The following is a 24,539-nucleotide window of genomic DNA, read 5'->3' on the forward strand; positions in this document are numbered from 1 at the left end:
AAATAATCCACTAGTGTGTGGTAGTGACGGAAACTGTCCCTGATGCAGAGACCAGGTTGTCCAGGACAGGAGGGTTAAAAATAGCGGGAGTCACGCCTATATCCGCGTTTCCTACAGACAAAACATCTTCTTAGGGGTGCACTTTGGGTAGGGGTGCCAATTGGAAAAGGTATACAGACACTTTTTTTGTACCAGTGTCTGTCCTTACGGGCAATTAAGTACGGCGCCATCATCTGGTCATTGAAGTCCACCCCTCCCATGTTAAGGTTGTATTAATGGACTTCTCAACAGCAACAGTCGCTGCTGCAATTTGGACTCTGCGTGAATAGAGGACAGAATGAAAACATTCCGTGTGTCCCACCACTTCACTGCAAGAAATTTATTACACTTCAAGCAGGCCCCCCCCCGCCCCCATCTAAGTCAGGAATCTACAAGCCGTTGGGGGAAGCTCCGGCGATTAGGTCGCATGATGCCACATGCGCCAATTCCAAATTCAAAAAGGTGACTACAACGTGACACGCTTGTGTAATGATTGTCCACAAATAAATGGTACCCCTTTCCGAATAAGGACACCAAGTCCCAAACAATCTTGCTGGGGAGAAACTGTTTGAAAGCAAGGCGGCCAGAAAATGTAATCAGGGACTCATAAACGCAGAAAGTTTCTTGGGGGATACACAAGGCTGCAAACTTTTGGTAGTAGTGATTTACGAGGGGCCTGCATTTTGTGGAGCCGTTCATATTCAGGGTAACCCCAGGACAACAGAGTTCATTGTCACTGAAGTGCATGAATCACAAGATTTGCTCGAATCTAGTCCTGGCACCATGGCAGCAGAGAACATGGGCATATGATGAATTGGGTCAGTGGACCATAATGACCGCAACTCACTCTTTTTAGTAATGCCCATGAGGAGGGATAGGCCCAGAAAGGGTTTAAATTCAGAAACCGTGATACATACCCATGCAAATTTTCTGGCAAGGGTCAAATTTGGATTTGCGGCAATTAATTGATCTGCATGGAAATTGCTTTGGTCCACAATAGATCTGTAAGGATCTTTCATGAAAAACAGCTCATAAAAATCAAGGGGAGTAAAATTGGCTGTTTCCACCTGGTTTCCGGGTTGGCCAGTGAATGGGGGGGGGGGGGAAGTACAGACGCTGCAGAAGTGGTGGGCTCCCAATCAGGATTTGCAAGCGCATCAGCAAGGACACTATGGGCTCTACGGGCCTATCTTCAAATTCTTGGTGGCTGCAGGACACGACTTGTGCTAGCCAGTGCACCAGCTTGAACTGCACTTATGGGACTCGCCACGTCACCAAGTGTTATTGCAGTGCTGGTTTGACGATGACCAGGATGTACTAGGCCACTGGTGCTTGCCAGTTCACCAGAAAGTTGAGCGGCACTAGTACCGACACTCTGCTGCATACAAGAACCTCAGCAACAGAAGAACATAGTCGGATACGCCTGATCTTAGCAGGAACCGCTACTCCATCGTAAGAACTCTGTCAGGGTGCTTTCTACAGGTTTGAATACTGAGCCTGATTCTGACAGTGAGGCTTCCCCATCGCTCTTATTTGCCATGCTCAGCATGGTGTAGTCCTCTTCACTAGTGTACCTCTGTTTGGACATTTTGGCTGATAAATTTATAGGTACCTAGTGTGACTCACAGCTAAAAAAGCACCTGGTTGTCAAGGACTGTTTGAACCGCTACCAATAAATGTAACTGCTAGCGCTAGCAGAGATCAGGCATGACTCTGCTAACGCTGCGGTTTAGTGTGCTGTGTATTAGAAGTGACCATAATCTGCTGATTCTGCACTTCTTGTGGGGGGGCGGAGGGGCTAAAAATGCAGGTGTTGGGAGGTGTCAGGGCTGATCCTGTTAACGCTGTGTTTTGGGAACACTATACTAAACTATCGGGGATGCTAGCATAGTTCTGATCAGATCAAAGATATTGATCCATTCAGACACTATACTAGTAATGGAGGTGTTTGTGTCACTTGCAATCAAAGGGTTAAAATGTATTACGAAAAATTTGCGGCGAGGATCTGATGCTATCCTGGATTGACACTAATGTTAATGCTAACTGATGTCACCTGTGACACCAATACAGTGTTCAGAAAAAAGATCTGTACACTATAAAAGTGACACTGTGACAGGGCAATGAAGGGGTTAACTGGGGGTGATCAGGGGGTTGAATCTTTATTGGGGAGTGGATGGCGGGTACCCTAAGCCTATTTGAGACAGAAACTAACTACCACTAACTGTCTCTCACATTAACTGAAGTCACAAGTGACACTAATACAGTGATCAGTAAATTTATCTTTATACTGTATATATATATATATATATATATATATATATATATATATATATATATATTTATAGTGTACATTGTGACAGGGAGTGAAAGGGTTAACCTGGGGGGTGATCATGGGGCTAGATGTGTGCCTATGTGTACTGGTGTCAGTGTATTGCTTGTGTTCTTTCACACTGGAACTGAAAAGGACTCCAGGAAAGGAGATTGCATAATTTCCTGTGCCAGTGTTTACATTACACAGGCACAGGGCATTCTGCAATTGGTCAGAACAGATCACCAGGTTCAGGCCAAAAGTCATTGGCCTGGACCTGATAACTACAAATGCAAAGTTTTGCCCATTGGGACTTTAGATGAAGCGCTACACAACCAGTGATAAAAACATAGTACAAGTTTTTTTAAAAATATGCCAGCAATGAAACTGGGAAAAGGTGTCATAATGCCAAACAGTTGGCCGAAGTATACAAATCCATTACATTGGTACATACAGTAATCAAATAGTACATAGTAAATGTGTCGTAGCATCTGTGGTAACCCGACGCGTTTTGTAAGTTCAGTCTCACTCTTTGGGGGTTGATGCATTGACATAATCTATAAAATAAAATGATTAATAAAAAAAAAAAAAATATATATATATATATATATATATACACATATCATAGTAATGAACATGGAAATGTATCGGGTAGATTGGAATGTGGGAATCAGACTAAGCTATCCAAATTTCTGCCCCGCCCTCCCCCTGGGCGTCCACCCGGTGTTGGGAGGGATCCTGTCATGGGTCTGCAGGACTATTAATAGGAGGGCTCAGACACCAGTCTATGCAATGCTTCCCAGGTGGATGGACACACGTTTTTTTCATTGCTGGCATATATTTAATAAACTTGTACTATGTTTTTATTACTGGTTGTGTGGCTCTTCATCTTTAGTCCCAATGGGCAAAACTCTGCAATTGTATGTATAATAGGGATGGAGGCGCTTCGCAGGGCACTACCAACCATATTTTGTTTCTAGATCTGATCACTGATTGGTTCTGAATCGAATCAGCACATCGCATGGATGGCGGGTGCATCCGCACCCTCTAGCCCCGCGCGTGACCGACGTACAGTTACGCCGGTTCGCGCAGCTGAGCCACCTTGCCGCAGCAAATGTACGGCGGGTGGTCGGCAACTGGTTAAGGGACACATGCTGACTGCCATAAAGGGGGCAAACTTACCAACATGAATGGGGCACAATGACCACCTTACAGCAGGAACACACATGCCACCATGAAGGAGGTGCACTTACCATTTTATGTAAGGGGAAACACTGACATAAACCTGCCTGCTGTGCTCTTTATGCTACAAAGTCCTGACTGCTGCACTGTAAATTAGTGGAATTTAGGCCCCTGTTAGCCCTATGTTTCACAGTTGTTCACTACTATTAAACTCCTGATATATATATAATAGCACACTGCTTGTGTGTTGTTTTATTTGTCACACTGCTATTTTCTTCATAATTTGCTGCAGTGCACAAAGTCGCTTTTTTTTTTCCTTATAATTGTTTAATGTCATGATTATTACTGAAAATAATTTTGATGCAAAGGAGTGTGCGTATGCATGTTTGGTGGATGGAGGGTGGAAAATGAATCTGCCCTGGGTGTCAAGTAGGTTAAAGTGGAACTTCACTCTCCCAATCAACATTGGTTATTTTTAATCATCATGCTGCTAGCATTAGTAAATAGCTAAGCAAGTATATCATAATTACTTGTTCCAAACTTTATTTTTACATTTCTTCAGTTACTTCCTGGTGTCTTGCCTAGGCAAATGGTCATACATGCCAGAAGTCTTTAGGAGAGAGGGAAGAGAAGATGAGGGATTTTCTAAGCTAAGCACCCTCTCTTGCATGCATACTTGAGATAAGGTCAGGATGTAAATTCTACTCAGTTGTGTCAAACTGGCGGTCCTCCAGCTGTTGCGGAACTATAGGTTTCATCATGCTTCTGCCTGTGGGAGTCATGCTTGTAACTGTCAGCCTTGCAATGCATCATGGGATGTGTAGTTCCACAACAGCTGGAGGGCCGCCAGTTTGATACCTGTGTGCTACATGAATCATTTGCCCTTGCTCAAGATGGCTATTGCCAGAAATGCTAGGGAGTGTTCTTCCAAAGAGATTTCTCAACAAAATAAAACACAGAGACATGAATGGATGGGTGAGTTTGTTTTCAATATTAAAAATTAATTAAATAGTGTTTTTGGTGCTCAGATGCAGTGAAGATCTCCTTTAAGTATGCCACTATTTGAATGGGCTCTCAACGAGGCTCAATGCATGAAAAGTTGAACCTGCACTATTTTTGAAAAACATTTTTTTTTTTTTACTGTGTATTTGTGTTGGGGTGCTGTTCAGGAAAAATGGCACTGCAATGCACTTTTACCCAAGCAGTAAAATGCATTACTGCAGCACACAAATGTGTATCCAGTCCTTGCATATTAGAAGCTTAAGCGTCTGTTATTCCATCTTATGGAAAAGCCTTCTCTAGCTTCCCACCAGTTAAAAAAAAATACAATGTAAAGTAAATTTGAATTGCTGAAATCAATCTAGAATATAGATAATTGTGTATAAAGAACCTTCTATATCGAATGCCAGGATTTGCAAAAACAATGTTAAGAAGATTGTAGACATAATTTTGTGAAAACTCTACGGGAAGAATCTCAGAGGTAGGCTCGGGTGGATTTAAGGAGACGCTGAGGTAGACTGATTTTCCGAGAACCTGTGGACCACGTTACAACCGAGACGCTGCCATCAAGTTGTATATAGCCAGAGAAAAGAAAAAACAAGGGGCCAATTAACGGGTATCAGTGGGTTTGCCGCTTTCTGAGTGCACTTTCATGCAAGTCAGGACTTCTTAGTATTAAAGCAACTGGATCAGCTTGACAGCCAAGCCAGTAGTATTTTCAGAAAGAGAACTCTGGCGGGAGTTTTATCTTAAAATTTTTCTTTTTTTTTTCTGAGAAAACGTGGATATGTAGGGAGAATGCTTCTCAGACATTGTATCCTAGATGAAAAAAGAAAATCAGGTGCGCTAAATTCACATATGTCACACGTCAAGACTTGGGTGTGACACTATAATGAGTGACCAACCAACCTCTATAGTGTGTACCTGAGTTGATGTGCACTAAGAGGGTATATGGTGTTACCAGATACCCTGGTGCTAGCAAATGATAAGTGATGGATAAAGTAATGGTATATCAATGTGATAATCTCAACATTATCAAATGGTGCTTCACAAATAATTCCAAATAAAGTCCAAAACTCCAGTGTGAACCACCTAAAGTGTATATAAACCCCTGGGGGGTACACAAGTCCCAAATTCCCACACAAATAATGATGCAATCCACAAAGGTGTATTGGGTGAAAATGTGAGGGTGCAATGGTTCCACCACCTTGATGGGGATTGGCCTCTTACCATAGGAAAGAGGTCAAGGGCGGATAATCAACCCAGTGGGTTGATTATCCGCCCTTGACCTCTTTCCTATGGTAAGAGGCCAATCCCCATCAAGGTGGTGGAACCATTGCACCCTCACATTTTCACCCAATACACCTTTGTGGATTGCATCATTATTTGTGTGGGAATTTGGGACTTGTGTACCCCCCAGGGGTTTATATACACTTTAGGTGGTTCACACTGGAGTTTTGGACTTTATTTGGAATTATTTGTGAAGCACCATTTGATTATGTTGAGATTATCACATTGATATACCATTACTTTATCCATCACTTATCATTTGCTAGCACCAGGGTATCTGGTAACACCATATACCCTCTTAGTGCACATCAACTCAGGTACACACTATAGAGGTTGGTTGGTCACTCATTATAGTGTCACACCCAAGTCTTGACGTGTGACATATGTGAATTTAGCGCACCTGATTTTCTTTTTTCATTTCATATCACCTATTGGCTCTAAGGTTGCTGCTTTTTCACTTACTTCATCCAGCGCACTTTTTCTTTATACACATTGTATCCTAGATAATTGCATTTTTGTAGGTTTTTGGAACAAAGTGGTGAAACTCTGTCAAGTTTTGCTGTAAAGAATAGACATGTTTCTGTATGTGGAAGGTAAAATGCTCCCTGTGGTCAGCTGTGACAGGTCACTTACTGACCATTTGGTAGCAGCGTAAACATAGACTTTTTTGTACAATATCATTAGTCTGAAAAGTTTTGTACAGCAGGAAAAGTTCTCCAGCATACAAATTTTATTGTCTGAAGCTGTTTGTTGATGACTGCAGATTGGGCAGTATTTTCTTACACTGTTGGCTGCAGGTGGTTGCTAGAATTTGTAGTCTAAGAGCAGCTGGAGAATAATAGATTCACAACAATTGTGCTTTATAAAATGGTAGCAGAGCAATAATGACAGTGTTGCTTTAGATGCGTGCCTGTATTTTCTGCCCTGTAGCACAAAAGTAACAGCTGGGATTTGGTTGCTATTGACTACATCAATTATTGCAGAAGGATTTTAATTGTTATCTTTTTGTCTGCTTTAAAGTGTATCTAAGCCCAGGAACAAAAATCTAATGTAGATGGGGTGGCTGCATTTACATATAAGTAGTATAATAGATGAAAGGGGAGCAAATAAAGCCGTCCATAGATGGCCATTGACAGTTCGAACCATGTATGGGCAGGCTGCTTGCACCCAAGTCGATCAATCAATCAACTTGGGTACAACCAGCATGTTGGATTTTTCATATGAATATTGCTAGCGGCTATAGCCGCCAGCAATAATCACTGTGTGTTCTCCCATCCGGGATTGCTCCCCCCCTGTCCCCATGCCAGGAGAACACAATAGGTCCAGGGGTGGGATTCCCCCTCCGACACTGACTGTTTAATGGGGGGATTGAGCGATTTTCTTTCCTGCAACCATGAAATCCACTGTCTATGGCTAGCTTAAAGCAGTGCTCCAACCCCACCATGGAAAAAATAAGTCAGCAGCTACACATACTATAGCTGCTGACTTTTAATATAAGGACACTTACCTGCCCTGGAATCCTGCGATATCGGCACCCGAGCCGATGTTTCCTTTAGCTCCCAGGTGCTGCCGTTGCCATAGCCTGTAAGTGAAGCTGGCAGTAGAGCCTTGCGGCTTCACAGCCGATTTCCCTACTGCGCATGCGGTGGTGGGTTGAAGGAGAAGAGGGTCGAACTTCTGGCGGACCACACCGCGTGCACTGTAAGAAGAGACAATATAGGACAGCCATTGTGTAGTTTTTTTTTTCTTACCTCCTTTATGCATAGAATACCTGAAGGTAAAAAAACCTTTAGCCTTTACAACCACTTGCTAACCGCCCTATAGCAGTTTTCACGTGTATATATATATATATATATATATATATATATATATATATATATATATATATATATATATAATGTATATGTGATCCTGCATTTATGGGTAGGGGGTGCGAGTCCTGTGATTCTAAACAGCGGGAGCCGATCAATGGGTCCTGCCAACTCAATGTCTGCTGGCACCCGCTGATTGTTCCGTACATAGACAGGTCTGTCAGTTAGGGTCCGATTTGTCCGCCACAATATCGCAGTCCTGCTGTAAGTCGCTGATCATCGTCACAAAAATAAATAAATAAAAATTCCATAATTATATTCCATATTTTGTTGACATTGTGCAAGCCAATCAACATACACTTATTGGGGTTATTTTTACCAGAAATATGTAGCAGAATACATATTGGCCTAAGCTGATGAAGAAATTAGATTTTTAAAAAGATTTTTATTGAATATTTTATAGCAGAATGTAAAAAAATATATATTTTTTGTCTATAGCGCAAAAAATAAAAAACGCAGAGATGATCAAATACCACCAAAAGAAATCTCTATTAATAGGAAAAAAAGGACAAATGTCAGTTAAAATAACGCAGTACTGTATCGCAAAAAACGGCCTGGTCATGAAGGGGGGGGGGGGTAAATCCTCCAGAGCTGAAATGGTTAAGGTTAGAGATTTTACACAGGCCCCTACGCAGCATGGTCAGATAGATGGAATTTCTTTCATTGTTAAGCTGGATACACACTATACAGTTTTTTTTTTTAGATTTTTTCCTTTAGCTTTACCAAAACCATATAATATGAGGTCAAACCTAAATACTTTCAATTTGTATGCAATCAGGCAGGCCCTTGAACTACATAAGTACATGAGGAAGGCAGCGCATGAACCACACCGAGATGCAATGGATAAGGAAGTCAGGTGAACATCCAGTATAGAAAGGGTTAGCAGTTTATTGGTATTGATAACCGAAAAACAAAGTACATAAAATGCTTACATCCCCCTGGGCTGGAGTGGATAAGGGCACCTGACAGCAAGCAACACGAGTGCGAGGAGGTCGGTCTCCTAGGACTGCTGAGCTGTGTGTACACAAAGCTGGAAACCAGCCGGCACGAGGATGAAAGGACTCTGCTGCAGTTCCGTAGCGGTGACATCAGCCGGACAGGCGCCACTTGCGGGGGAAATACCAGGAACCAGGGTGGACCACAAGCTATATGGTTGCCATGACTACATGTTTCGCGCCATGCGCTATATCAAGTCATGGAAAGGAATGGCAACAGGGAAATTTAAAGATAGGGAAAGGGGCGGGACTGTGATTACAAACCAGGAAAAGGTTTGATTGCACTTTTAACCTCTCGGTGCCCTTATCTCCCTCCTTGATAACATAAAAGTTTAAAATACGCACAAATTCTCTCAATTAAAAAAATAGAACGATATGACAATAATAATAATAACTGGAGGATGCATTATAAAGTATTGAATATAAAATATAAACACACAGTTGAAACATCAGAAATTAAATAGCACTAGAAATAGATGTCAGCAAATATACTATGAAAACTTATGTACATTTTTTTTTGTTTTTTATTTTTAATAAATTTGTAAAGATTTTAAACAAACTTTTTTCACATTGTCATTATGGGGTATTGTTTGTAGAATTATGAAGAAAATAATGAATTTAATCAATTTTGGAATAAGGCTGTAACATAAAATATAGAGACAGTGAAGTGTTGTGAATACATTCCGGATGCACTGTATGTATTTTTTTTTAAAACAGGCTAGGATTCAGATTTGTGTGCATGATTCCCTCCAATTATAGTTTTAGGTGATTCATCATGTTTTTCATCAAATGGAACCAATTAAATTCATGTGGCATTCATCCATTTGCTCAAAATATTCAATATATATATATATGAAAATAAATTGGGTGGATTTTTTTTTGGGGGGGGGGGGGGGAGTAAAAATTATCCCTGAATATGCCTGTCTGCTTTTCTGCATCACTTTAATTCTCTATGCTCTTATGAAGTTCATGTTCGAATTTGCTGTGATCCATTAGTGTGTCATATATTTTCTCTGCAGCTATTATGTGCTCGGTGAAACCTGATGGGATTCCACAGCTGTGTCGGACAGATGAGATAGGGGAACTCTGTGTGTGCGCTCTCGCTACGGGTACATCCTATTATGGTTTATCCGGTATGACCAAGAACACATTCGAGGTGAGTGACACAACTTGCCACAAAGGTTTACAGTTAAACTAAAGTTTGCTACGGTTATTCTGACCTAAGCACAATAAGTAAAAGTAAAATGACACCTGACATTGAAAAATATACAAAATATAAACTTTAATCTAACGAAAGCTAAAATCTGTTCTCGATGACTATTCACCCCTGCTCTTTGCATATATTATAGGTTACCTATAAGTTAACTGTAGACATGATATTGCAGTTGCTTTATCTGACTACCAACCCTTTTGAAAAAGCTCTACCTGGCAGCTTCCAAGGCTGATCATCACATCCCAGCCTACCTCAATCCCATTTGCTGGTAAACTGATAATCCTGGAAACACACCAGTTTGATATGGTGGAAATGACTGCAGACTCCTTTGTTGATTTTTATAGTCACATTAAGAAGTACCCCCCCCCCCCCCCCCGTCACATTTACATCTACTTTGAAAGTTTGAATGTATTTGCTGATACAGAGAGCAGTGAATACAATGCACAGGGTGCAGAAAGAACATTTTTACTGCCCTCCTGCTGACCATGTTAGGTCCCTTTCACATGGGGTGGACTCCACCACTTCAGAGGGTAATCTGTCCGCTTATCTCCACTGATCAGGTAGATGGCTTATCTGTGTCTGCTCCGCCTATGCACAGTGGACACAGACACAGCCTGCTGTCCTCTTTGGGTGGTTGGATGTAAATGGACTGTCCGTTTTCACCCCACGGCCATAGAGGGCAATAGGTTGTCTGCCTTAAAAACTGACAGACGCGCCCGATTGGTCCGCCCGTGTGAAAGGGCCTTAGATGTAATTGTACAGTACTCTTCTTAATTGAAATTATATGTGAACCCTCCCCTTGTAAAACAAACCAATGAACATTAAAATAAAAATTAAAGGCAGAACATTTGTATGTGTGTGTGTGTGTGTATATATATATATATATATATTATACATGCTTTTTTTTTTCTTTTTTAATAAGTAATCACATCTCTGGTCCCAGCTCCATAAGGGTTTTAGAGAGGTGAAGGTGGAGAAATTGCAGTACACTGGTCTTCCTAGTGAATGGCTTTACAAGGGGGACATGTCAGCACACGTCTGATTGTTTGAGGACAGGCAGGCTGTGCTTTTTTCCTAGCACACCCAGAAAACTGACCACACTGAGATGGATGTGCTCTCATGCCTATCGTTGTCAGTTTGAAATAGGAGAGTAGGAACACCAGGTATTTCACACAAAGGAAGCAATACAAAGAGAACAGGATACTTTTTAATACAAGTGTATGGTACAACAGGTACATATCAGGAATATGATATGTTGGGGTAATATATATCCTTTAACCACTTCTGGACCTGGGAGGGTTTCCCCCCTTCCTGACCAGGCCATATTTTGCGATTTGGCACTGTGTTAATTTAACGGACAATTGCACGGTCATGCGATGCTGTACCTAAATAAAATCGATGTCCTTTTTTCCCCACAAATAGAGCTTTCTTTTGGTGGTATTTGATCACCTGTGCGATTTTTTATTTTTTGCGCTATAAATAAACGCTATAAATAAAAAAGAGCAACAATTCTGAAAAAAATATATATATATTTTTCACTTTCTGCTATATAGCATTCTCAAAAAAAATGTAAAAATCAAAATGTTTTAACATTATAGGCCAATTTATTTTCTGCTACATATTTTTGGTAAAAAAAATTGCAATAAGCGTATTTTGATTGGTTTGCGCAAAAGTTATTGCGTCTACTAACTACGGGAAAGATTTATGTCTTTTTTTTTTTTTTTGTTTTTTTGTTTTTCTTCTAGTAATAGCGGCGGTCTGCGATTTTTTTGCGGAACTGCGACATTGCGGCGGACAGATCGGACCCCTAACTGACATTTTTTACACTTTTGGGGGTACCAGTGACATTACTACAGTAATCAGTGCTACAAATATACACTGTTACTGTAATAATGACTCTGGCAGGTAAGGGGTTAACAGTGTGCGTGATCAAGGGGTTAAATGTGAGCCTAGGGCAGTGATTCTAACTGTGGGGGGACGTGGCTTGTGAAATGACCATATAGCCCCTGTGTTCCTATATAGAAGGATCACAGGGGCTCTATGATCATTCAGGGAGAAGAACGGTCAGCTGTGTTTACAACAGCTTCCTGTCCTTCTCTCTCAGCCGGGAACGATCGCGGGTGTCAGGCTGCAATCGGAGCCGCCTGCCCGCTGACGAACCTCCTTTGCGGGACCGACGTATAGCTACATCGGTTTGCCCAGGAGCGGCTGCCTGCCACAGTATAACTGTAGCGGGCGGTGATGAAGCGGTTAAGGATGGTCTGGGCAGACTTTATGCAGCGAATATCAAAAACAATGGCCTGGATGCTTATAGTTTTATCCCTGATCTTTCACCTGCTTAGATTACTTAGAACAGATTTTTTTTTTTTCATGCAAACATTCTCTCACACTGCTATAGGAATTGGTGGTGTGTTGCTCTCAGCATGTTAAATAGTAAAGGTCGTATCATCTCCATTCAGCAGCAGACTACTGTCAGCCTGCTGAGCACTCGCCATTAAAAGCATTTGTCTGGAGTGAATTTTAATAATTGAAGAGAATGTTCTAGCAGTGCACTTCAAGACAAAACCTGTGAGGATTTGCAGGCTTTGTGCTGTGTTTTAATGTTAATGTTCTCCTGGAATTTATCATAATCTAACAGGAATTCTAATTCTTTGAACAAAAACAAAATCATTCAATAACTGACCTAAATATTATTCATTGAAATCACAGTAATTCCCATATAAATATCAGATCAAGAAGGGCTGCTTTTAACAAAAATAAAGAAAAAAACTGCTTATGCAGGTAAGGGGGGAATGGATAGATGTCTGTTGGAGAGAACATTTGGATTTGGGCTTTCTTCGCTGCTTCAGGGCTTGAACCACTTATTGTCATTGAGGGGAAAATTAATTCTCAAGTTTAACAAAATATCCTACAGGAAAATGTCAGGGTGGGTGTCTGACAGCTGAAGCTCAGTAGAAGTTGGGTGATGCAGCAGAACAATGACTCCAAGCATCGAAGTAAAGTCACCACAGACTGGCTTCAGAAAAATAAAGTGTGCCCTATGGAGTGGGCCAGTCAGAACCCAGACCTTAACCTACTAAGATGCTGCTGAATGACCTAAAGAGAGCCATTCATACCAGACATCCTACAAATTTTCCTGACCTTAAGCAGTTTTGTAAAGAGGCATGAGCAATAATTCCTCCTGAATCCCCATCTGATCTCTTTTCCATATCTTCTACTCTCAAAAGAATATGTCCCGGATCGCTATGTATTTTCACCATCTCCATTTTTAAAGTGTTTTCTAATGCTGCGAACATTGCTGCTATTTCTATTTTTGTTGGCAGTTGGGCATTCATATTTTGTTCATACTTATTTTGTTCTATTTTGCCCATTCTTATCCTTTTGTGCAAAAAAAAAAAAAGGAGGGGAAGTGGGCGCTGGTGCAAGTGTATTGGGTAAGTGATGGTAATCAATAAAGTGACGATGTGCACAACATATATGAGGGTGTATTAACCTCAGAAAGAGTGTTTCAATAAACACAAAATAGGGTGTGTTAACCTCAAAAAAGGAATGTAACAATAAAAGTAATATATCTGAATATTAATTACACAAAATTAATTGCACACAAATAATTTCATGGAATAAATCTATCATAAAAAATTCAAATAGGTGATAGAAAACCGTGCATAAATTAATGTATAAATATAAAGTGCTTCAATAATACAGTGGCATAAAAAGTCTGTGTAGATTTCTTAAAAAATTAATAAAGTGCCTAGAGTGCTAGATCTTGTGCAAGGAAATATCAATGCCTTATGTGGGAATATCCACCCTGTGAGAAATAGTGAAGATATGCGCTCACCAGAAAGGAGCAGGTCACACCGCCCTAGCAAGCTCTTCAATCAAAGAGGATGGATCACACTCTCCTCTCCTAGCAGGATAGATCCACCAGATCCTCCAGGGGGCAGAAGGGGACAGGTGGCACAGACCTAGAAACCTCTCCAGTCAGTAATCCTGGATGGACAACACTCTCCACTCCTCTCGTCCTAGCAGGATAAATCCACCAAATTCTCCAGGGGGCTCATGTGCTGGTTAACATAGGAGACAAGGGAGCAGATATAGTGTAATATTGCCTTTAATAAATGAAATTCAGTAAAAAAAAATGGGGGTGCTTACATATGTAGTGCCATCCTGGCACTGGAAGAAATGCCAAAGTGAATGTGTCACGCAGTCCCGTAAATCAAAATTGTAAACACTGTATTGTAAAGTGTATGTAAACCCTAACAATGAACTGTAGACCTAGCAAAAAGCTAAACCATTTGCATCCTACCTATTACCGTCTACTACTCTCCTGAACATTACTATCAAGTAATTTTCTGGATTACTGCACTTCGCTCCTATTTGTTGAATAAACAAACCAATTGTTTAGTAGAGATGGGGTCGGGCGTGATCAGGATCCTAGTCCCAACTTACCTGCCCAATCTAGCCAGGAAGCTGACACTGCACACCACTAATCACAGGCAGTGAGACGTTTCCCGGTCTGTGCAGCTGCATACCAGGAAATGTCTCACTGCCTGTGATTAATGGTGTGCAGTGTTGGCTTCCTGGTGGGATCAGGCAGGGTTGGGACTACGATCCCTAACACGCCCAAGCCCTTCAATATTGTTTATTTTGTTAGCAAATTTCAATCTTCGAAAAGGCTGGCTCCACTGTATTTAAAAGAAGTGATTCATGAAAAGTCTGCTAGCTATACCATCGTAAATTATACATGGCAGCATTTACTGTTCAGTTCTTATTAGAGTACATTTTTTTAAGCTAATAAACAAAAATAATGCAGCACAAGTAATATTAATACATTAAAAAACCGTATAAAAAGTTCATAAAAAGATCCCAGATGGTGCAAGGTGGTGTCTCTAGATTGAACATGGAGGTGTCATATAATGTGCAGCACCTCCGCCATACACACAGATGGCTGCTCCTAAGGTGAGCGGCCATCTGTGTGTATGGTGGAGGTGCTGCAAGTTATACGACACCGGCATGTTCAGTCTAGAGACACCACTTTGCACCATCTAGGATCTTTTTTATGGAAATTTATTTGGACTTTTTCCTATATATATATATATATATATATATATATATATATATATATATATATATATATATATATATATATATATATATATATATATATATATCATATATTTTTTTTAAATATGAATATTTCTTGTGCTGCACTATTTTCATTTATTAGCTTATTTGAAGGTGTTGTGTAATTGGCCTTAAGTGCCCAGCTGCAATTATTAGTATTTACTCAGGATTGATTGTTTGCGCTGAATATTTTGTAGTTTATGTTTAGTCTGCATTTTTTTTAAAGCTGAAGTTTATTTATGGCAATTTTTACATTGGTCCAGCTTGGAACAATGTAAGTATGTATGTGACATACCTGTGGCACCGTTACCACAGTGATTGTCACCAGCTTCCGGGGCCCATGCCAAGCAGTTGCCCTGCTGCACTGTGAACTCAAAAGGCCACTAGCTCGGCATGGACATCATTCAGGGAACAAGCTGGACCAATGTCTCAATGTAAAAATTGCCATACCTAAACTTTAGCTTTAAATAGCCCTTTAAGAGCCCATTTACACAAGTCATCTTTGATTTATTTTATTTTTTTATGAGCAAGTCACCCTTTAATTTGTCACAGTTATTTTAATGAGAGCTGCATGGTCTGATAAGATCTGTTCTAATTTTAGTTAGGGACCAGACTTACAGGTGCACCTTGAAAATGATGTTCATGTGTGTTTGCTAATATATTCATCTGAGACCTCTGCTCTACTTTTTCCTGTGCAAGGCTTAATTAAGTCACCTTTATTGGCTAGCTGAGTGTTGGGGAATATGTTTTAATCACTTAAATGTAGTTGTTTCAATATACATCTTTTTGCACTTGATTTGTTTGGGGGCTATGACATCTAGATGTTGAATGAATTGGTCTTGCTGGCTGTTTGAGACTATTATATGTGGGTCAGGTGCCAAATATATTATTATATTACTTTTTACTATATTCTATATTATAATATTTTTTTATCTATACATATACAGGTGCATCTCAAATTAAATAAAAATTTGAATATTAATAAAAAGTTTATTTATTTCAGTAACTCAATTCAAAAAGTGAAACTCTTATATTTAATATAAGGCCTCTTGCACACGATACTCCTGTTTGAGCATCGACTTTTTCATCTGCTTTTTTTTTTTTTTATGTATTTGCATGTATTTTCGCGCATATGCATTCGCAATTATTTTTTATTTTTTTTTTACTAAAGTATGGACAGCGCTTATTTACGCACCTGTGTGCATAGTGTAACGCTCCTGCGTTTTTTATAGTAAGCTGGATTTGCAGCTGCAGAATCTCCACTCAGTAGTCATGTAGAGAGTGTTGAATTACCAGATCCAACTCTCCAGACTCATCACTGTGGACCCGCCTGCTTCAGCATACAGATATACACACACTCAATAAGATGTTCCTGGAGTGATAGGATGTATATGACAGTATAGAGGTGATGTGCTAAAGGGACAGGGGTGAGCAGTGATAGAAATGATAAGCACTTGATAGTAATGTTCAGGAGAGTAGTAGACGGTAATAGGTAGGATGCAGATAGGTTAGTAATCATGTATGGTAATAGGTGGTAAGGACAGCAGATGATATACAGGAGAGACTAACCCAGTGCAAGGATAGATGGTAGTAGACTCAAGAGCTAGCAATCTATGTAACAGTGCAGATGATAGAATTAGTAATGCATAGATAGTAACAGTCCTTAATGTGCAGAAGTAGATAGTGTAAGTTTGTTATGGAGGAATCCCCTGTGGGGTACTTATCACTAGTAAGGTTAGTAAGTAGAGGGGTCCGGTAGTGAGGGAGTGATCCGGTAGCGAGATACGGGATCAGTATCGAGGTTCCGGTCTGTTCCAGGTAAAGAGAATAGCTGGAGGCTCCGGCAGCATAAGACAAGGCTTGTAAGCATGCGGTTTGAACGAACAACCTGAGAGAGAAAGCCGGCGATTGAAATAGCCGCTCAGAGCGGCGCTCAGTGATGATGTCATACAGCTTAAAGGTATATGCGTTCCACCTAACTAAAAAGGTGGGACGCAATATGAAAAGGAAAATGGGCAATAAGGGTACCAAAGGTACCAGAATCTTACACATAGGCACATTACAATTAATGGGCTGTATTTTAGCTTAGTAAATTAAAAAAGCTGTACTGAGATTTTTCAAGCTGCAGTGTGCAAGAGGTCTTAATGTGTTACACACAGAGTGATATATTTCTATCATTTCTTTCTTTTAATTTTGATGATTATGGCTTACAGCTAGTGAAAACCCAAAATTCAGTATCTCAGAAAATTAGAATATTACATAAGCCCAGCCAGCGAGTACGCGCTAGGTCAGCCGTGACATAACCTCAGGGACAGGGGCTGGCCCATGAGTTAAACGTCTTGCAGGGTCGCATGCGACCAGGCGTGGGTCTGAGTCACAGTGGTTCCTTGGCCGACAGCTCCCCTACTCCGGTGGTGAGGATTCTGTCTGCAGTGTTACCCGCACCATGGAAGGGTAAGCACAGCCCCCCTCTACCCTTTTGGTGGCGGACGTGGATAACCTCCAGGGATGGTCGGACCTGCCTGCAGGTTCCCTCCTCCCATCTTTAAATCCCTCAGTGGGCTGGGCTTCCCCCACTCCCTTTCCCCCCTGTCTGGACTGGGGTCCCAGGGCAGAGGATGCAGCAGACCCTGGGGTCTCCCCCGCTATCTCCACTCTGTAAGGGTCCTGAGATAGTGTACATCCTGCCCTGTTAGTCTGGAGGGGTCCCAGTGTAGGGGACCCCTAGGTGCATGCCGTACTGACAGAATGCTTCAGCATCTTTAGCTGATGGCAGCCATTTTTCCTTATTCTGGCTGGTCTCTAGCTGACAACCATGTTTGTGTAGCCCGATGTTGTCACGGGCCATTTTCCCTTAGTCTGGGAGACGACCGAAGCCTCGTGGGGATGCCGAAGTTCCTCCTCTTCCTCCTTGGTTTCCTCCTCCTGTCCCTGGGACAAATGAACAGGGATGACGTCCATGATGGTGATAGGTTCGAATTCTCGGCGCTCCTCCGATCGGTAGGACGAGTCCCTGGGGGTCCCTGTTATCTCTCTCTCTGCTGATATGTACTTTGTTATACAAGCTGTACACTCACTACTTTACATTGTAGCACAGTGTTATATCTTCAATGTTGTTACATGACAAGATAAAATAAAATATTTACAAAAATGTGAGGGGTGTACTCACTTTTGTGAGATAGTATATATAAGTATTCACAGCCTTTGCTCAATACTTTGTTGAAGCACCTTTGGCACCAATTACAGCCTCAAGTGTTTTTGAGTATGATGCTATAAGCTTGGCACACCTATTTTTGGGCAGTTTTTCTCATTCTTCTTTGCAGGACCTCTCAAGCTCCATCAGGTTGGATGGGGATCATTGATGCACAGCCATCTTCAGATCTCTCCAGAGATGTGAAATCGGGTTCAAATCTGCGCTCTACTGGGCCACTCAAGGACATTCAGAGTTGTCCAGTAGCCACTCCTTTGTTATCTTGGCTGTGTGCTTAGGGGCATTGTCCTGTTGGAAGATGAACTTTCCTCCCAGTCTGTGGTCCAGAGCGTTCTGGAGCAAGTTTTCATCAAGGATGTCTCTATACATTACTGCATTCATCTTTCCTTCGATTCTAACTAGTCTCCCAGTTCCTCCCGCTGAAAAACCTCTCCACGGCATGATGCCTCCACCACTATGCTTAACTGTAGGGATGGTATTGGCCGGGTAATGAGCGGTGCCTGGTTTCCTCTAGACATGACGCTTGCTATTCAGGCCAAAGAGTTCATGGTTTGTTTCATCAGACCAAAGAAATTTGTTTCTCATGAGAGTCCTTCAGGTGCCTTTTGGCAAACTCCATGCGAGCAGTCATGTGCCATTTACTGAGGAGTGCCTTCCGTCTGGCTACTCTACCATACAGGCCTGATTGGTAGAGTGCTGCAGAGATGGTTGTTCTTCTAGAAGGTTTTTCTCGCTCCACAGAGAAATGCTGGAACTCTGTAAGAGCAACCATCAGGTTCTTTGTCAACTCCCTGATTAAGGCCCTTCTCTCCCGATCCCTCAGTTTGGCACGGCCCCCTGCTCAGGAATAGTCCTGGTGGTTCCAAACTTCTTACTTTAATGGATGATGGAGGCCACTGTGCTCATTGGGACCTTCAATGCTGCAGACATTTTCTGTACCCCTCCCCAGATATGTGCCTCAATACAATCCTGTCTCAGACAATTTCTTGGACTTCATTGCTTGGTTTGTGCTCTGGCATGCATTGTTAACTGTGAGACATTCTATAGAGAGGTGTTTGCCTTTTCAAATCATGCCCAATCAACTGAATTTACCACATGTGGACTCCAGTCAAGTTGTAGAAACATCTGTTTCAAGATGACCAGTGGAAACAAGATGCACCTGTGCTCAATTTTGAGTGTCCTGGCAAAGGCTGTAAATATTATGTACATGTTATTTTATTTTGTTTTTAAGAAATTTGCAAATATTTCAAACAAACTTCTTTCAAATCGTTATTATGGAGTATTGGTTGTAGAATGTTGAGGAAAATAATGAATTTAATCCATTTTGGAATAAGGCTGTAACTTAACAAAATGTGGAAAAAGTGAAGCGCCGTGAATACGTTTCAGATGCACTGTACATAAAGTATAGAAAGAAAATATGTATAAAACCCTACTTATTTATTTTACTAGCAAAACCTGGACAGCAAAATGTAGATAGTACATAGTAGATGGTAAGCGCATATTGTAAGGGACTGTTTTGAACTAGAAATTATTTAGTTAGAAAATATACATTTTTACATAGCCCAGGATGATTAATCCAGTATTTGAATAAGTCACCTTGAATGTCAGCTAAATTATATGTTTGTTTTTTTTTTCTTTTTCTTGTTTTGTAGGTTTTTCCAGTGACCGGCACGGGCGCACCTATTAGTGAATATCCATTCATCAGGACCGGTCTCCTTGGGTTTATAGGACCAGCTGGGCTGGTCTTCATTGTTGGGAAAATGGACGGTCTGATGGTTGTGAGTGGGCGGAGACACAATGCTGATGACATAGTAGCAACCGCTTTGGCAGTAGAGCCAATGAAGTTTGTCTACAGAGGAAGGTGAGTAGATAATTGTTCTTGCTGTCTTTCAGATTGAGTTTAGAAACCTTGAGGTCAGTTATGAAAGCAAGATTCAGGTAGTAATAAAATAAACAGTGAGACGAATAATGTATATTTTTATTGGCTAGCTAGACATATTTTAATAGCAAATGTTTGAGAATGGTCTCTGTACTCACGTTATGTATTCATTTTTATACACTAAACTATATTCAGCTAAAGTTTTTCTGAAGCCAATTTATTCACATTTTGAAGGGAGTTGGGAGAAGTTGGAGACACTGACAGGAGGTGGGAAGAAATGTTCTGAGAACTTGTTAAGTGACAGCTGCAAGATGGGATTTCCCCTCACTAAACAGAGATTCCTATTTATTTCCTGTTCTGTTCTAGAAGTGAAGGGAAATCTCCCCAACAGGACAGAGACAAAGGACTTTAATCATCCCCTACCCTATACCTACAAACATGTTTTGGGCTTGAGATTTACTTTACCAATCATTTGGTTGGAAGTCGAAAGTTAAAATTGCATAAACGTACCCCCTTTAGGCTCGATTCACACATGTAAAGAAATAATAGTAGCGCAAGATCCAATATAAAATTGTCTCAACAGGACTAAAAGGCAAAAGTGACCAGTGGGTAGTGTATAAATATGGAATAAAACAATATAAAACACTAAAATCCCTTAAAATCACTAAAACGTCCCATAGTCCTTTCAGGTAAAGTCCAAAAAAGTCCAATAAACAGCCGATGAATCGTGCAGTCTACCAGGATTACCTCTATTTCCACCACCAAGTGTCGGGGATAATAATAGAAGAAATGGCAACTCACCAGACCCTAATGCTCATTTATTCTCACAAATGAGCAAAAATCGCATGGAATAGCTGGACCAGCAGGAAAACATAAGGCATGTAGCATGTATGGTCCACTTGGCTCTGGCTCTCTGTCCGCTCCTCTTAATATGCTCCTCACGATCCCCAAAACATGTAAGGATAAAAGATACCTCCACTAGTGCAATATGCCTCAATATGCTTTATTAGGTACATATACATAAGTTGCACTCACATTTGGTTGGAATAAAATAGGCACATCAATATGAAAGTGGCGGTGCGGTCAAAACCGATACTCCTGCAAACTGGCTCCACGCCAGCACAGATAGCTCCGGGATGATCCTCCGCCTCGTACGTGTAGCCGATTGCATCGTCTGGTCACGCCTCGACGCGTTTCGTCATATCCGACTTCAACTGGGGGCCACACATGGATTCACACATGTCCGGCTGTGGTTTGCAGTCCACAGTCTGGTGCAGTTTTGTTCACCTGTTCAGGTGTGATTCAGGTGCAAATTTTTTTAATTATAATTTTTTTTTAATCTTTTCGTTTCTTCAAAGAACACAACAATACAGTTCACATATAACATAGATAAGTGCACATTGATTAACCCTCGCAGGGGCCGTACTACTCAAGTCATTCCACATCCAGATCGATAGAGGGAGGTGTGGGTCTGCCACTGTGGGCAGTGGCTGTTCCACAAGTCCAAATAGACAAGTGGACATTGAGGGGGCTCGGGGGGGATAGAGATGATGGATTTTAGTAAGCCCACTGCTTCCTCCTAGGACCCGGAAATAGGCGGACAGGTCCAGAAAATGTGTAAGAAGTCCCCTGGGATCGCTCTGCACCACCAACATGGTTGGCGGATGCAATCAGAATTTATCTAATGCAACCTAGATGGAGTAAAGTAGTCTCTATGTACCAGTTTACATTGGGTTAGGCAATCTCTTAATGAAACCAGAGATCTAAAGGGGAATCTCACACATCATCCCAGTCCAGGTGCAAATTTTTACTTGAATTCGCACCTAATCTGGACCCAAAATCACACAAGACCCTTTTTAGAAACGGACCGCGGCCGTCCTGGAGAGGTGTGAATCAGCTCGATTGAAAGCCAGTTCAATTAACGTTTTATGCGAATCGGATGCTTTTATAAATGCATCCGATTCACATGTATGTGAACTGAGCCTAAATAGGACACTCATAAATCATCATTCGTGCAACCTGTTCTGAAGATTAACAAATGGTGGTTCATTTATCTACTGAAGTGCAGCTCTATAATGTCAGTCGGTAATAAAAGTGTTGTGCAGTGGTGTTAAAACATTTCTAAAACCGGGGAAAAAAATGTAATATATTGCAGCCTACCATTCCTACCATTATTCCTACCATTATGTAGCACTTACACCCAGAGGTGCTGATGAGAATAGACACTTTCTCCCAAATAGTACAGAGGCTGCCAGTCACACAAGCGCAGTCCCATGTACACCGTCAATTCAGGCTCAGTCTAGGGGATGTCTTTTTAGGTTTTATTGCTGAAGAACTCTTGCGGGAGAGGGTTTTAGGGTCACAGGATACTCCAAAACAACCAGTAACAACCTTAGGAGGGCCAACTGCTCTTTAATCTCTCTAATCATGTAATCCTTCAATCAGTGGAGTATTTTGATTTTGTGCTGCTCTAGGCGAGACTAAATACAGGTGCTCCCATCTAAATTTGTCCCACCCCAGCCACAAAATTGCACATGCAATGGCAATGCTTTAAAAGTCTTTACAGGTTACCAGAGGAGGTCTGGTGCTAGAATTACTGCCCATAATCTGACATTCGCGGTGATATCACGCATGTGCGCATTTGCCTTTGCATGGTAGTATGGGATGATGAGGCACTTTACATTTTTTTTTTTTTTATTAGAAAATTGATTTTATTTTTTTTTTATTTTTACAGTTTTTTTTAATCACTTTTATTGCTGTCACAAGGAATGTAAGCAATCCCCCAGCCCTGTGCTTTGGAAACTTCTGTTAGTGGCATGGGGAAGTAATCAAAACCTCAGCCCAGGAAACCCTAAACAGACCAACACAATCAGTCACTGCTCCACTCACTACAGTGGAGCCAGAAAACAAAATGTACCTAGCAGCCTAACTAGAACTAGGTGCTACACTTAGATGGGGGTGGCTGCACTAGTCGTTTCCCTTTATTTTCATCTGGAAATCCGGCCAATACTACAATTTCTTTCTTTGGGTGGAAGCCATCATTGCCACTCATGCCGGAGTAAGGATGGGGAGATTTGTAAATTACAGAAAAAAGGAAAGACTGTTTCCAGTTTATTTCACAGGAAGTGACCAGGGATGCTAAATCTCTGGCAAGATCAACAGGTTTATGTACTTGCTGAAAATATTCTCAGCCTGAAACTGAAAATGAATGCAGTTGCAGCATCTCTAGACTTTTAAGCTGCAATGTACAGAATGTTTATTCTTGGGTTTATTTATCCTTTAACATACATGGAGTGTTTGCAGGATCCCTTTGTATTAAGAGTCTGGATCAGAGGACCTAGAACTTTCAGCAATGGGATTTTTAAGTACATGGCTGGTTTCAACCTAGTATAGCTTTGGCTTAGCAATTCATTGAAACACGCATTACCTCCAAATCATTGAAGAAGTCTAATGGGCACACTTTTCTTTCATAGCTGGTTTCAAAGTCATCTACTAATACCAGATTTTATGTCCTCCAGGCATCGGACTCTAGTTAGGCATGTGTACCCTCATTTGGAGGAACAATCAGTGCTGTCTTCAGAGACAGGGCTTCATAGGGTATTTAATAATGCTCTATATCTTTTATTCTGTTGACACAAACATGACATAAACCAAATTGCAGCTTTTCTGAGAGGAGAGATGATAACATTTCATGAGCATTGCTGACAGCTCACACTGCTGGCAGGCTCAACCAGGCCGATAATTACCAGAGAAAACTCATGCGAGCCAGTCTCTGTCATGTTCCTGCTACGTGCTGGAACCATAAAATGTCTCAAACCTCACATACAGAAGTGCCCTGCTATACTTCATCTTTTGCTGCAACAAAATGTTGCGTCGTGGTGCACTTGTTTGTAAATGTTTATGAACCGCTAGTCATTTTATATATTTCTGAAATATGTCTCCAAAAGTGTGATCTGATTTAATCAATCATGTACAGTAATCCAGAGCTACATACTCAGAGGCATGGGGAATTTACAAACTTGCACTTGAAGTCATGTGAGGGTAAGTTTAAAATAAGCTCCCACACCACAAGGCTGACCTCCAACCGTACAAGAACAGAATGAAGCACCAGGACAAAACTGGATGAAAGAGTCCAAGATCATTTTAATTGTTGGTAAATGCGTCATAAAAAAAACGCTAACACTTTTCAGGGGCAACAATGCACCTCCTTCATTAGGGCTACAAGAACAAACATTGGACATAGCGACTAATAAAATGGTCACATGAACATCAGTTATCTCAATTGAAATAGAAATGTTAAAAATGGCCTACATAATAAAACATCAAATTAAATGGCCTACATAATAAAACATCAAATAAAGAAAGTAGATATATAAAATCTAAAAATATACTAAATTGCATCAAAAAGAAAATGTGCAAAAAAGTGCT

At 41.0% G+C, this 24,539-nt stretch overlaps 1 protein-coding gene across 5 annotated transcripts in view; it reads left to right on the top strand.

Moving 5' to 3' along the window:
• The window catches only part of DIP2C (disco interacting protein 2 homolog C), a 762,684-nt gene that overhangs the window by 610,529 nt on the left and 127,616 nt on the right, over positions 1–24,539 (top strand). For all 5 annotated transcript variants that reach the window (XM_082258569.1, XM_082258570.1, XM_082258572.1 and 2 more), the window contains 2 exons: positions 9,704–9,840; positions 19,885–20,093. In XM_082258569.1, the coding sequence (XP_082114695.1) occupies positions 9,704–9,840; positions 19,885–20,093 (346 nt within the window). The remainder of the gene's footprint in view (positions 1–9,703; positions 9,841–19,884; positions 20,094–24,539) is intronic.

Source organism: Pelophylax lessonae, assembly GCF_965119305.1.
Source record: "Pelophylax lessonae genome assembly, chromosome: 5".
Taxonomy (NCBI): domain Eukaryota; kingdom Metazoa; phylum Chordata; class Amphibia; order Anura; family Ranidae; genus Pelophylax; species Pelophylax lessonae.